The sequence below is a fragment of the Setaria viridis genome, chromosome 3, assembly GCF_005286985.2.
Source record: "Setaria viridis chromosome 3, Setaria_viridis_v4.0, whole genome shotgun sequence".
Lineage (NCBI taxonomy): Eukaryota > Viridiplantae > Streptophyta > Magnoliopsida > Poales > Poaceae > Setaria > Setaria viridis.
This window is the reverse complement of record NC_048265.2, coordinates 10,734,314-10,748,228: the sequence shown is the minus strand read 5'-3', so window position 1 is coordinate 10,748,228 and position 13,915 is coordinate 10,734,314. Positions and strand designations below refer to the sequence as shown.

General features: G+C 45.4%; 2 protein-coding genes across 2 annotated transcripts; one reads left to right on the top strand and one right to left on the bottom strand.

The window, feature by feature from the left end:
- The first annotated feature begins 3,903 nt into the window (after positions 1-3,903).
- LOC117847870 (peroxidase 40) lies at positions 3,904-5,592 on the top strand. Its single transcript, XM_072292682.1, is given in 4 exon segments — positions 3,904-4,575; positions 4,705-4,899; positions 4,946-5,262; positions 5,264-5,592. Coding segments are annotated over 4 exon segments (963 nt in total). The 5' UTR covers positions 3,904-4,248; the 3' UTR covers positions 5,388-5,592.
- Positions 5,593-6,255: 663 nt separating this feature from the next.
- Positions 6,256-13,352, bottom strand: LOC117850336 (dynamin-related protein 5A). The gene is made up of 16 exons (XM_034732163.2): positions 12,998-13,352; positions 12,462-12,525; positions 12,255-12,359; positions 11,804-11,905; positions 11,525-11,575; positions 11,370-11,431; positions 11,037-11,127; positions 10,440-10,504; positions 9,964-10,158; positions 9,765-9,884; positions 9,139-9,209; positions 8,321-8,546; positions 7,577-7,627; positions 7,117-7,345; positions 6,891-7,030; positions 6,256-6,643 (listed from the first exon to the last, which is right to left on the bottom strand). The coding sequence occupies exons 1-16, from the start codon at positions 13,124-13,126 to the stop codon at positions 6,515-6,517; spliced, it is 1,830 nt and encodes a 609-aa protein (XP_034588054.1). The 5' UTR covers positions 13,127-13,352; the 3' UTR covers positions 6,256-6,514.
- Between the last annotated feature and the right edge of the window lie 563 nt (positions 13,353-13,915).

Genomic DNA, 13,915 nt, shown 5'->3' with positions numbered 1-13,915 from the left:
ATACATTTAGTTTGCTCCACCTATTAAAAACGTGAATAATATGGATTTACATACTAAAACGAAGTATTCACAAGGCCTTTGGAACAGGCTAGGCTCAAAAAGCCTCCGGAAGAGTACCGATGATAATGGGCATTCGGATCCAAGGATTTGGGGTAACGTTATCACTTTCAGAGAACATTACCTGTAAGAAATTATGATTACGATGACTGGGTAACAAAATAGTAATTGAAACTAATATGTTTGTTAAGATTCGAAATTAAGTTTGACCGTACTAGTAACCTCCGAATTAAGGAAATTCTATACACTGCACCACCGCAAATAAATCCTAAGTCCTCCCTCCATTTTTTTACTATTTTCCAACACACGTTCCATGGGTGAATCTCACGTTCACAAGTTTGACCGTGTTATGCATGGGCACCATTGCACACAGGGGCGAGCCCCTTACCGCCGTGAATCCTAGGGAGCCTCCCTAAGTCCTCCTACAAATTTGAAAGAGGAGGAAGAAGGAAAGGAGGAAAGGGAGGAAGAAGAAGGAAAGAAGAACCCCTAAGCTTCAATCCTGCCTTCGCCACTGATTGAACACGCACCCGCCACTACGGGAAACAGAAGCTTTGCCGAGTGCCCGGGGCACTCGGCAAAGGCCTAAAAACACTCGGCAAAGTCTTTGCCGAGTGTAACACTCGGCAAAGAGCACACGGCAAATTTTGTGTCGGCAAAGACTAGTTTGCCGAGTGTCAAAACTCGAACACTCGGCAAACATGTTGCTGACGGCCAAAAAACACTCGGCGAAAAGATGTACTCGGCGAAATGCGCACTGACGGCGTGGGGTAACGGCGGGTTTGCCGAGTGCCAGACGGGAGGCACTCGGCAAACACCGGGTCTTTGCCGAGTGCCAACACTCGGCAAAGACCGGACCTTTGCCGAGTGTCATCCACGGGGCACTCGGCAAACCCGGTTTCTTTGCCGTGTGCCGGGTCCCGGGCACTCGGCAAAGCCGGCCCCCTTTGCCGTGTGCCGAGTCCCGGGCACTCGGCAAAGCCGGGCCCCTTTGCCGAGTGTTACGGTTGGCACTCGGCAAAGCCGGCCCCCTTTGCCGAGTGCCTTGACCATAGCACTCGGCAAACAAGCATTCCTACACCTGGGAAATGCCCCTTTGCCGAGTGTTAAGGCCAAAACACTCGGCAAAGGCCCCTCTTTGCCGAGTGTTACACTCGGCAAAGTGACCAGAACCCCCCCTTTTCGACATTTTGCCACGTATAACGGACCCCTCTCAATTCACAATACACATATCACAGGCATCTGTAATAAACAACCACATGGATAATTCACAACCACAGGCATAATTCATAAACACCACAGGCATAATTCAACATAAGCACGAAATAATCCATAAATCCAAGTTCTTGTCACAATTTAGTTTCCACATTGTTCACAACCAAGTCTACTTCCGTGGAGGCCAAGGAGACCACTGCGACAAATCTTGATCTTCATTATTCGAAGCCGCCGATTGATTCTGCACATAGGATAGGACATTCTGAGGTAACATCTAAAGTTGTCAAATTTAAACTATTGAATCTTAAGCACAATGTGTCAAGTGACCCACAGGAGTAGCCGTGGGTGGCTGAGGCGGAGGGAACATCATCGGCGGTGGCGGAGGCAAAGACTGTCCCATGCTCGAAGCAAAGTTCTGCATGTACTAGAACATCTGCTCCATCCTAATCCAGTTTTCCTCCTCCATCCTCCGCCGCATTTCCTCCATCTGCACCGCCATCTCCTCTTGTTTCTTCCTTGATTCTTCCACCTGGGCCTACAATATTTCATTGCAATGTTATAATGCAAAGCTAAAGTATAACAACAAACGAACGATGAATGGAAGAGAAAGAACCTGTAGAGCCTCCATCTGGAACTGTGCAGCGGTGGGTTGTGGGCGTACCGCCGGGCTCGAGTCCGTGCTCCTAGCTCGGATCTGGGAGAGAGTGGGAGTAGAGGCCGTGTCGATGACGCCGTCGCCAATCCAATATCGGCCATGCTTCTTGCATCCTCCCACCCTCATCACGATTTCTCCATCAATGTCCTCGGAGCTCGGATCGAAGTCTGGCCCATGAACCTCCCTAGCCATCTTTGTATACTCGCTGACGCGGCTGTGTATGCTAGGGTGGCTGTACGCCTCGGACGGGTCGTCTGGGTTGAAATCTATATCGGTCGTCGCTGACCCGTGGCTGTTGGCGTGCGTGTGGCCGGGCGTTAGGCGCGCGGTGCGCTAAGTGTGGATAGGGCCACTTTGCCGAGTGCTTATGATCTAGCACTCGGCAAAGGCTTTGCCGAGTGCTAGATCAGGAGCACTCGGCAAACATTTTTTTTTAATTTTTTTATTCGGATTTCGCAGTGCGGCTGGCAGGTGGACCGCGGCGATGTTTGCCGAGTGCTTGTGATGTAGCACTCGGCAAAGGCTTTGCCGAGTGCTAGATCAGGAGCACTCGGCAAACATTTTTTTTTCAATTTTTTTTTTCGGATTTCGAAGTGCATCTGGCAGGTGGACCGCGGCGATGTTTGCCGAGTGTCCCAAGTTTGACACTCGGCAAATCGGCTCTTTGCCGAGTGCCATCCCTTGACACTCGGCAAATGAGTACTATTATTTCATGTCAAACTAGTTTTATTAATTAAAAGATTGTAAAGTTTGCAAAAACCTAGTCAAATTCACTAAACATTGCGTATTTCATTTTTTAAGTAATATTGTTCCATCATTTCATGGATTTATAGCTCATATTAAATTTATATCTATTAAATTCATATACGTGCAATTAATGAATAAAAATTACCAAACGGATCTGAAAAATTCCCAAAATTTGACATGAACCAATCTATATTCTCTATAGCCTATAAAAAAAATTGGACTCAATGAGAAATACATGTATCGATTCGTCTCAAAATCTTACCGGATCCTTTCAACTTCTGCGAATCCTCTCGGGAGATGCTTCGAATTCTAAACATCATATGTCAAAACTTGTGCGAAACCTTGTCAATTTTTTACCACAGCCTCTGCATATGAAATTATAGCATCTTGCAAAATCTCATGATTTTCAAACTTCGTTTGTATTTTTGAGAATTAAACAATCAATTGGCCACACGTTCGTAGTCGTGTTTCCTTAGCAAAATGTTCGAAATTTCTTTTCATTTTCTGGGTGAGACCTCAATTTGGACTCACTAACATGAATATGATTTTTCCACTCATATTATTCCATTATTCCAACCACCTGCAGTTCAAATTTGACTTAAATCAAAAAATTACTCTAAATGAAATTAATTGATTAAATATAGCAAACAGGTCAAAAAATAGTCCACCTTCTACCATGCAGTGCCAAATGCCATACATGTGGAGTGTAAAAAGTTTGGAGGGTGGAGGAGGGAAAAAAAATTATTTTTGCCGAGTGTGTCAAAAGACACTCGGCAAACCCTATAGTATGCCGAGTGTTCCCCTAGCACCCGGCATACTCGCCACTTTGCCGAGTGTCCCATCACGACACTCGGCAAACTAGTGGCTTTGCCGAGTGCCCCCCGTAGACACTCGGCAAAGCCTAACGTCCGTCACGGAGCCGCGCCGGCGGCGGCACGGGGAAGTCACGTGGTCGTCAGTTTGCCGAGTGTCCATCTTTGCCGAGTGCCTCGTGGGTGTTTGCCGAGTGTTTTTTTGGCGGCACTCGGCAAACCGGTCCTTCGCCGAGTGTATTCTCTTTGCCGAGTGTTTTGAGTATTGCACTCGGCAAAACGGTCCTTCGCCGAGTGCCCGAAAAAATACACTCGGCGAAATAATTACACTCGACAACTTTGAGGTTTCCCGTAGTGCGCTTAGCTTCTCAGCATGCCAACTCCAACACCATTTCTTTCTTTCTGGCGAGCAGGTGCCGTCGTACGAGGCAATCATGCCACACAGAATCACGGAGACATGCACCGCATCATGCGAACGTACCGCGATTCCCAGCATCTGCGTGACCAGGTCATGGATCACACATTTTGTGTGCGCGCGCTAGACGCATAGACGCTCAAAAGGACACAAGTCACGCAACGCAAAAGCTCCGGAAACAGTCAAACAGAGAGTGTGTCCGTGTCTCACTCTATCTCTACACGATGCTCTCGTTGACCTATATAAATGTGGCCATGCAACGATCCCATAAGGCCACGGAAACAACGATCACACTGAAGGATTAGCTCTCTTTGCATCAGCACCCCGGCGGCCGGCATCGCCTTGCTATGGCGTACTCCACCACCACCGTGGCCCTGCAGGTCGTCGCCCTGCTGCTCACGCTCACCATCGCTGCCTCCACCGCCACCACCGGGTCCGCCGCCCCCGTCAACACGTCGTGCGTCACCGGCAGCGCCGGCGCCACCGTGAGCATTGGTTATGGCGGGGCGAGGGCCAGCGCCGGCGCCGGCGTTTCTCTCGGTGCCGGCGTGTACCGCGCCACCTGCCCCCGCGCCGAGGAGATCGTCCGCGCCGCCGTCGAGAGGGCCGTCGCCGCCGACCCGCGCATGGCGGCGTCCATCATCCGCGTCCATTTCCACGACTGCTTCGTCAACGTACGTTGTTTGTTCGCCCGGCTGGATCCAGGTCCGATCACGTAGTACGTGTCTAGATGCAACAATGGTGTGTGTGTCCTGCAAGCTGCAATGCGGTGATAGTTCATTCGTTTCTGCTTTTCTCATCAGGGCTGCGACGGCTCCGTGCTCCTGGACGACAAGCCGCCCTTCTTCATCGGCGAGAAGACGCCCGTGCCCAACGCCAACTCGCTCAGGGGCTTCGAGGTCATCGACGCCATCAAGGCTGAGCTGGAGCGAGAGTGCCCGGAGACAGTCTCCTGCGCCGACCTCCTCGCCATCGCTGCCCGTGACTCCGTCGTGGTGGTAATAATCACATACATGCATGCAATTATCAACCACAAGCATCTAGATGATCACTGATCGCCGGTGCATTCAATCGGGCGGGCCGAGCTGGGAGGTTGAGGCCGGCCGGAAGGACGGCCGCACGGCAAGCCTTCAGGGCGCCAACGTCAACCTCCCGGCGCCGACGTCCGGCGTCGCTACCCTCGTGCAGAAGTTCAGGAACGTCGGCCTCTCCGCCAAGGACATGGTCGCCCTCTCAGGCGCGCACACCATCGGCAAGTCACGGTGTGCAGCCGTCCGACCAGGCGCTAGCGTCGCCGTCAGGCGCAGCCGTGCCCGGGGCAGAGGACGACGACGGAGTCGCCGGCCTTGTGGCCGCCTACGCGTTGGACGCCTCCGTCTTCTTCCAGGACTTTGCGGAGTCCATGCTGCGTGTGGGGAGGCTCGCGCCAGGCGGCGGCGGCGGCGAGGTCCGCACGAACTGCCGGGTGGTGAACAGCTCGAGCTAGATTCAGCGGTCTGAAATTCTGAATAATCTGGTGCACGTGCGGCTTGCACCTACGCTTATGCTGTCTTGCTAATTCTATATTTGTGTCGTTTCAGTTAGATTCCTGGTTTGGGTTTCGCCCCTGGAACTATATGCTGGGCTTGGTTAACAAGTGCTGTATGTTGATGTATGTTTGGCCTCATTGATGGCTCTAAATAATGAAATAACTAAGCTAACCTGTGGTGGCCAGTTTGAAATAATTTCAGTAGGATTCTTTCCAATAAACGTTTTAATGAAAACTCCTGTACACACACATTCAGGGTTGCCACATGAGATGCTCTTACGTTCGGCCATTCGGGGACTACTCAACAAGACTAGTGAAGGATTACCTGAAGAAAAGCTCCTGTACATACATTCATACCATCAAGTGCGTTCATTTGTATTCCCTTTTAGCTTTGGTGCAAACTCCGTACAGGTATAGCCAATGAGCGAATACCAGAACTGCAGAAGCAAACTCGACTGGCTCGCAGTTCACAATAATGTAATACTAGCAGTTAAACTCACTCGTGTGTTCAGATGTAATTAATGGTGAAATTGCAAGATCAGGAAGTGAATGATTGGGACGTTGATCTAAAATAGATCGTGCACAAATGTTGTTTGTTCGGAGTAGCCAGTTTTCATCGGCTTCTGCACGGATAAGGAAATTTCAAATTTCCCTTTGCGCAGTAGCAGTAGCAGCTGGCTGCGGCGACGTCTGGTCAGAAGCTGCGGCGTTTGGAGGTTTTTTATGACCAGTATACTCAGCTGTTAATGCCTATTTTTCATGTTAGAATACTTGCAAAATTTTGAACACTGACGAGAACATGCTATGTAGCTGCACAAAGATGGAATAAAAGAATGAACGGTCATGAAAGCACAATATATGAACTTGTTCTTCGTGATACAAGAGTACAGCAGCCTGGTGTCCCTAGATCCTCAAGCACAAGGAACAAAAGCACAAACCAAATGACACCGTGCAGCTGCAGTTGATCTATAAATGACCTGACCTACAACAGGAAAAATCAGCTATATATGCCCCAGAATGGGGGAGAATCACCAAACAAGGAGTAAAGATGAACATGCAAGAGCAGGGTAAGTTGGCCAGCGAGACTATTTGGACCATGCAACTGCGTCGATTTCTGCTTGGGCACTCCGGTACAGTTCCAGCCTTTTAGCAAGGTTAGTTCTTCGTTCCATGACTGCGGGGTCTTCGTCAAGAAGCTTGGAAAGTTGCTTCATCTGCATATACCAAAAGTAAGAATAATTAGATGGCAATTCCATTAAGACCTCATGCGGCATTCCAGAGCAGGGGTGTCTTATATCTACAGCCCCTGAGTTTTCCAGTGTATTTCAAAGGTTTGGATGTGATACAAAGACAACCCACTACAGGGGATGAAGCAAGCAAACAATTATGGAAGCATCAGCTCAGACCTATGTTCAGACTAACATGACCAAATACACCTTTCAACTGAAGAAAGTATCTCACCTCTCTTGCTCCTAGTTCAGTGAAGAAGTGGTCGAGAAGTGAGCGCTTTGCCTCACGGACTTGACAATAAACAATAGATTTCGGGATAGAGTTTCTCAACGTCGCGCACACCATATTAACATATGATAGAACAGTTTGTCCTGATGATTGTTTAGTAAAGTGAGAAACTGGATAGGAAATAGCAATTACAACAATCAATGAAGCAAAAAATGCAAACAGGGCTTACCAATTCGTCTAAGATAAGAGTCGTTATATCTATCAAAAATAGAGTGGCTTGGATTTCCACCCTTCTCAACATCCTGAGGAAGCTTCCTGAAGAAATCTACAGTCAAGTAGCTGCATTCCATATCAACCAGCTTTAATGTATTCTTCTTGCTTTCATCCCTCATTCTATCCAATGACTCAAAAGCTGCATTGCCTACTTCCACACGAAGAGTGGGGAACTGCTTCAGCTCCTGCGGAGAGGTACTTGACCAGTTTAGTGACCTGCTTAGATATTTAGTGATGAAAAATTCCGAACATGTTTACTAATTGTGCAAGTTTTGAGAAAGTTGGATTTCTAGTCCAGATCCATTTTTTCACAACAGCTGGTTAATAACCCATCACTACCAGAGTGCAGACATGCACAGATATAAGGTATTGATCTAGATAGTTCTATTATGATAGTAATAGCATGAAAGACTTACATGTGTTTCATTGATAGCCTTGCGGACAAGGTCCTTCAGGATAGCATGGACCTGCCAATTTGACAAAATCAGTATATTCTGAAACTAATAAAGGTAGTATTGCCAAATAAGATAGCTAAGGCCAACAAGGGAAGACACACTTCAGTCCATGACTAGAACTGGCTCAGGGTGGCATGCCAATAATTGATATTTTGATCCATGAAGAAAACTTGTGACAGGGTAGCAAAGTTTGAGGTTCAGGCACAGAATTGCCGAGAAATATGGTGCAAAGATTGTCCTCCACAAAATGGTCACTTGCATGTGACCAGTCAATTTTAGTCATCAACAAAATAGTACCACTTATGCCTAGTTGATTGAATAGTTTTGATATATGGCAGGCATGCCATGGTAATGGGGTATTTCTGTCTAATCAATCAACAGAACTTAATAAAGCAAAATCATCATTTCTTATTCCCAAATGTATTGACACCCCAGTCCCAAGTAAAAAAAAATACAATTGTCCAGTTAGCTAAAGAATAAACTTCAACATCCAACGACAAATAGACAGCTCAAATTAGAAAAAGCAAAAGATAGAATGAAATGTTTGAAATGATGGGAAAACCTGAACAGCCAAAACTATCAAGACAGCAATGGATTCAGCAGCACAGCAATGGAAAAGTTATGAGTGACAAGTAAATAATTTGAGGTCCTGAGGCTGTCATACTGAATTAAAAACTAGAGCAGGCATAGGTATAGTTTGCGTACCGCGTCAACAGCTGCCTCAGCAGGACCTCTGATACTAACAAGGCAAGATTCTATAAGGCGTCGATATCCTTGCTCTGGAGCTATCAAGTGAGGTTGGTATCCATCAGCTTCTGTTATAAGCTTTCTCACATTTTCCATTGAGAGTTGTTTATCGAACTGCAACCGTTTAATTGCTACAGGAAATTGATTGTCGAAGACATGGTAAACCTTCTCACCCCCAGGGCGCCTGGATAATAGAATATTGGATTCAGAAACATAAATACAACTGCATGATTGGAGTTTCACAATACAAACAACGAGGCATGTAGCATCCTTATAGGTGTTGACACTACGGGATTATGTGTGTTAAATTTTTCAATGTGCATATGTACAAGTCAAAACTAAGTGAAATTCCATACACTAGCATAGAGACTATTTGGTTGTTCAATTAGCACACTATCTAAGCTTCTCGTGCACACAATTAGTACACAGCTGTGTATCATGTGGGTGAACAAGACGATTACTATAATGACAGGAGGCGAAGCATAGTGTTCATTCCATATGCCACAAGCTTAACTTGATGGTTCGTTTCATTAAAGCAAGCTAAATGAGAGTGCAAATTAACACTCCAACCTAATCAGCATTATTCGGCACAAATTGAATGAAACAAACCTGCCTAGCGGAAGGCTTAAATGCTACTGCAAGTTTATAGGCCTTTACAGATTAGGAAAGTTAAAACAGCGTATCATTCATGATACACAAAGGCATGGCAGACATAACAAGCAAAATGATCCGGTTTAAAGACAAGGGAGCAACAGAAAAAAAAAATTGAAACATACACTCCATCCAGATGCTCTTTGTAAATACTGTCAAACATACGGCATATTTCCATAATTGTGTACAACTTCCCCTGCAAGTTACCAATAACATGTGATCAATTAATTTGCAATTAAATAGTAAGATTACACTGCAAAAAGGTTTATTGATAGAGCAAATCGATACGTGAGAACCCACATTCTAGGACAGAACATACTAGCACCGAAAGCATGTTAGTACGAATAGGTAGTAGGAAAATAAGATATACAGTACCAACAAAGAAAAAGAATGCTATCCACTACTCGAACAAAGGGACACATCACACATCATGTATGAATAGATTGATCAATAGGAATGCACAAGAATTGAAGGCAAGCATGTTTAATAGTAGTTAATACTCCCTCCGTCCCAAATTACTATTTGTTTTAGCTTTTCTAGGTACATAGCTTTTGACATGCACCTAGATATATGCTATGTCTGGATACATAGAAAAAGTTAATGTACCTAGAAAAGCCAAAACGGATAGTAATTTGGGACGGAGGGAGTAAATAACACTGCCAAAGGAACACCAATGAGGATAGCCCAAAATATAAAAAAAAATATGTGCTCGTTTTGGCCTATAAAAGGAGGAAGAACGGGGCTGTCTTACCCCAGCATCATTAGCAATGGGCTTTCCAAGTCGATTGAGTTCAGTTTCTAGCTCTGCAATTGTCTTTGTTATAAGAGATTGGATCCCGGGAATCCTAGATTTGATCACTTGTTCCAAATGCTGCATAGAAACCAAAAGTTTATGAAGTCAAATATTCAAATATCATTGCTTGCATCTACATTGAAGAGGAAAGGTATACCTTTGAGAGCATCTTCGCTAAATATTCAGAACCCATCCTAGGAGCAAGGTGCTTGTATTCTGGTGTACTGGAAAAATAATCACGCTCTCTACGCCTAGCAGCAATCATGTCCACATTTTTGTTGATATCTTGCTGGGATCGATTAACAACACCAACCCATGGCTGTTGGAGCCGGTAAGATCTTCCTTCCAGTATCTGCAAGAGGGAATTCAATAAGTAATCAAATTCAAGCAATTATTAGGATAGCCTTTATGCGGGACTACAAGCACAACCTAGGGATTTGGGGTTCCTACTTGCTAGGCCAGGTTACATAGTGTAATGCAAAGTACAGCACAGACAACAGCTGTTGCTAACTTCGTCGGTCAAATGATTACCAATAACATTAAGTAACATCTAAGGAAAGAAATATGCTAATCATAACATGTTATTAAGTATTTATTAGTAAATGCTTTTTAAAAAAATTAATACAAACTTACATCAACAGCATCGGTACCCTTGTCCATCAGATCAATTTTCGTGAGCACACCAAAGGTTCTTTCACCTGATAAGGTAATAGCAATTATCTTTCATGAAACATGCACATGATCCAAAAATATTCCAAAAAAATACACAAATTAGCTTAAAGTATTCCTTTTTTCAACAAAGCTAAATCAGAGAAGAATCAAAAATAATTATCTTAGTATTAATTTTCAATCAAGATGGACACAAGGACATTAGTGTATGAAAATCAGAGACCCGTACTCCACAATGTAGCTTCCTAACATGCTAAAAGGCACATCAAACATATATAAGTTTTAAAATACATGTATAATCTTAATCTATACTTTATATATACAAAAATTGGCAGCTCATGAGGATCAAAACCATCCATCAAAGAAATGTGAACTTGATTTCCATTCTAGAACCTTTAGACAGTACTTGTGCTATTACTCCATTTTATGCATCCACCCTCATTTTATAAATGATCTTCATAGCTTAACAAGGAATGCAATAAAGGCTAGTATAAGAAAGTATATGGCATTAGCCCCATTGAAATCATGTACTCATTTGAATCAGAAGCAATAAAGGCATACCTTTAGGATCAACTTCTCGTGAAATCTTGATTGCATCAGAAGTTGCAAGATCCTGATTAGCTGGGGAAACTGCCAGAATGATACAATTTGGCTGAAAAGCACCAGAAAAGGCTATTGGTATCTGATTTTGCATCATTACATAGAACAGAAGCCAATAGCTCAAAGGTGCTACAACATGGCAATAAACAAAAGCATGTAAAACTAAACAGAGACTGAAGAAGTGGTTGCAACTTTGAGCATGAGCACAAATGACCATCTTATCCGGTTAAAGCAAGCATGGTCAGTAATGAAATGTTATCATGCAAAATGCTAGCAAGTTGTAGTTAACAATACCTTTTCAATGTATGAGCGAACCATGTTTTCAATGTCCTGAACAATACTGTCCGGTTGACCCTCTACATTGTGTAAAAGCCAGTAGAAAATTAGGAAACATAAAACCACTTAAAGAAGAACCAAAGAACAATCACTCAGAATTGACAACCACTTACCAACTGCTACTTTAGTAAGCCCAGGAAGATCAATAAGAGTCAGATTCACAACTGCAATGATATAAAATTGTTAGGCAAAACGAAAACTTAATGGGCATGCAGATGGAATTATATCAGATAAATCACATAACAGGATTCAAATACAGTACGGCTGCCAAACTTATGACAGAGTTCAGAAAAGCTTGAGGAAATCAAGAATCCCATCCCAACAAAACAAAAATCTCTAGAAAGTGAACAATGCCATGTGATAATGCAAGGGAATCAGCGTCAGTATCTTACCATATGGAGAATAGATGCTTAAATGAATAGGGACAGGTGATATTTGCTTTGAGCGACCGGTTTCTCTGTCAGTTTCATCAGCTATCTCCTTCCTCACAGCAGCTGCAAAAATACAGCTGTCATCATGTACCACTCAAGTAAATTAAGATTCTAGATAAGAGTACAGATAAGTCCAATTTAGCACTACAGATCATTTTTCCAACAAAAGTATGGGTGCTAGTTCATGTCCAGGGAAAACCCAACAAGCTAAATGTTAGGGTAAGACTTAAGAGGATGAACAATATGATATCATTTAGGATGCACAATATGATATCATTTAGGATGCCCAATGGGCATCATGAACTTCAAGTGCATAGTCCACACAATAATTGACAAGAGTGTTCGATATAATTATATCTCATCAGTCATGCAAAAAACCGTGCAGCTCCAAAATGAAAAACAGGTGAATTACCAAAATCTGTATATCTCTTCCTGGGTTGGTGCAGAAACTCGGCATATTCCCTGTCCCCATCAATCCTGTGGAGCTGCAGCACCAGCGGACGCCGGGTGACAATGCCTGTTGATACCATTCAAACCAAAACATTAGCCTTCCAAAACACTGAAAACTAGAAGATAGCACTGAACTTCATAGTAATATCTCTTAGTAAAACAACCATACCTGAACCCCTGGGTAGGAAATCCTTCCCGACCACACTCTCCAACACCGAAGATTTACCAGAACTCTGTCGATCATACCAGCAAAGTTCAAACGTCAAATTGTGACGTCAATTGAATTATGCATGGTGAAATGGAACTGAGCTTAAAATGTTCGAAAGCACTAACCCAGTTCACAGAATATCATCGAACTACAATTTTCATCATGGAAACAGCATATGAGCATAGTCGTATACCCTACTTGATCTCACTAGCAACTAGCTTTGTACAAGTGAGAAGTCAGAAACTCAAAAACTAAGCAATCAGGTTGGCGGTTGGGCTCATCAAAACGACTACAGATTCAAACTTGCCAGAGACCCAAATCTGCTTCCTGCGCTCGGACTAATCGCAGATCCAAGCAGCGCCAAGCCGCATCCACAGCTAAGCCTGGCGGTTCCACCAGCATCCCGCGAGATCCGCCCCGCGCAGCTGTGGCGGCAGCACCAGATCCGATACAAACCAACAACTCAAAACGCGTGGCAGGGAAGGGAAGACGAGCACCTGGCCTCCAACGACGGCGATGGCCGGCAGCGAGTCCCAGAGCGTTGGGAGGGCGCTCTCCTCGCCGTGGTCGCCGAGGGCCGTGCAGGCCCGCTGCAGCTTGTTGACGAGGGAGATCAGGTTCTCCATGGCCGCAGGCGCCGGGAGGGCGAGATCTGGCCGGGTCGCGCGAGGCGGCGCGGGAGACGAGATCGAGACGCGGAGCAGGAGGGAGGGAGGCGCGGGGGGAGATGAGAAGTGAGGCCGACCGCCCAGCCGCGTCTAGGCGTCTGTCGTTGGGCTCGAGCTGTGGCCTGGGTGGTGCGCAGGCAGCGGCGGTGGTCTTTGGTGTTTCGGGGTGTCTGCGGGGAGTTGATTTGGATTTTGAAAGGCTTCGTGGAGAAGAAACGAGCGTGCCGTGCCGTCTGCCTGCGCATGGTATGTTCGACCGACTTTTTTGGGTTTTTCTTCCCTTTTTTTTAAGATCAGGTCCTAACGGAAATATTTTAAAATCTAGATTCTTAGCTTGACGCCATCATTACCAAGCGTATACGTCCCGGCATCAGAAGTTCTGACACCTATATCGTTGCACGGCTGGTGACGTACACGCTGACATGACGGGGCTTGGTGCCAGGGTGGATGGCACCAAGCTTGGCGCCAAGATCTACGTCGCCAACGCCATCCTCACTAGCGCCAAGTTAGGTTACACACCACCAAAGCAAATTTCGTTTCTTTCTTTCCTCTTCTCTCATTAGCCATTTCCCCGACGGCCGCCCGTCGCTCGTCCCCATCCGACTATCGACTACCGCTCCTACATGCCCACCGTTCCCCGCCACTCGTCCTCGCCCGCCCACCGCTCCTCCACGCGCCCGCCGCCCTTGGCCGCTTCCTCCTCCTGCAAGGTAATAGATATAGTTAGATAGGATAGTTAGATAGAAT

Coding starts and splice junctions, on each gene's coding strand:
- LOC117850336 (XM_034732163.2), bottom strand. CDS start 13,126: ATGGAGAACCTGATCTCCCTCGTCAACAAGCTGCAGCGGGCCTGCACG. Junction 12,526..12,997: donor TCGCCGTCGTTGGAGGCCAG/GTGCTCGTCTTC, acceptor TATGATCGACAG/AGTTCTGGTAAATCTTCGGT. Junction 7,628..8,320: donor CTGAGGCAGCTGTTGACGCG/GTACGCAAACTA, acceptor TCAAATTGGCAG/GTCCATGCTATCCTGAAGGA.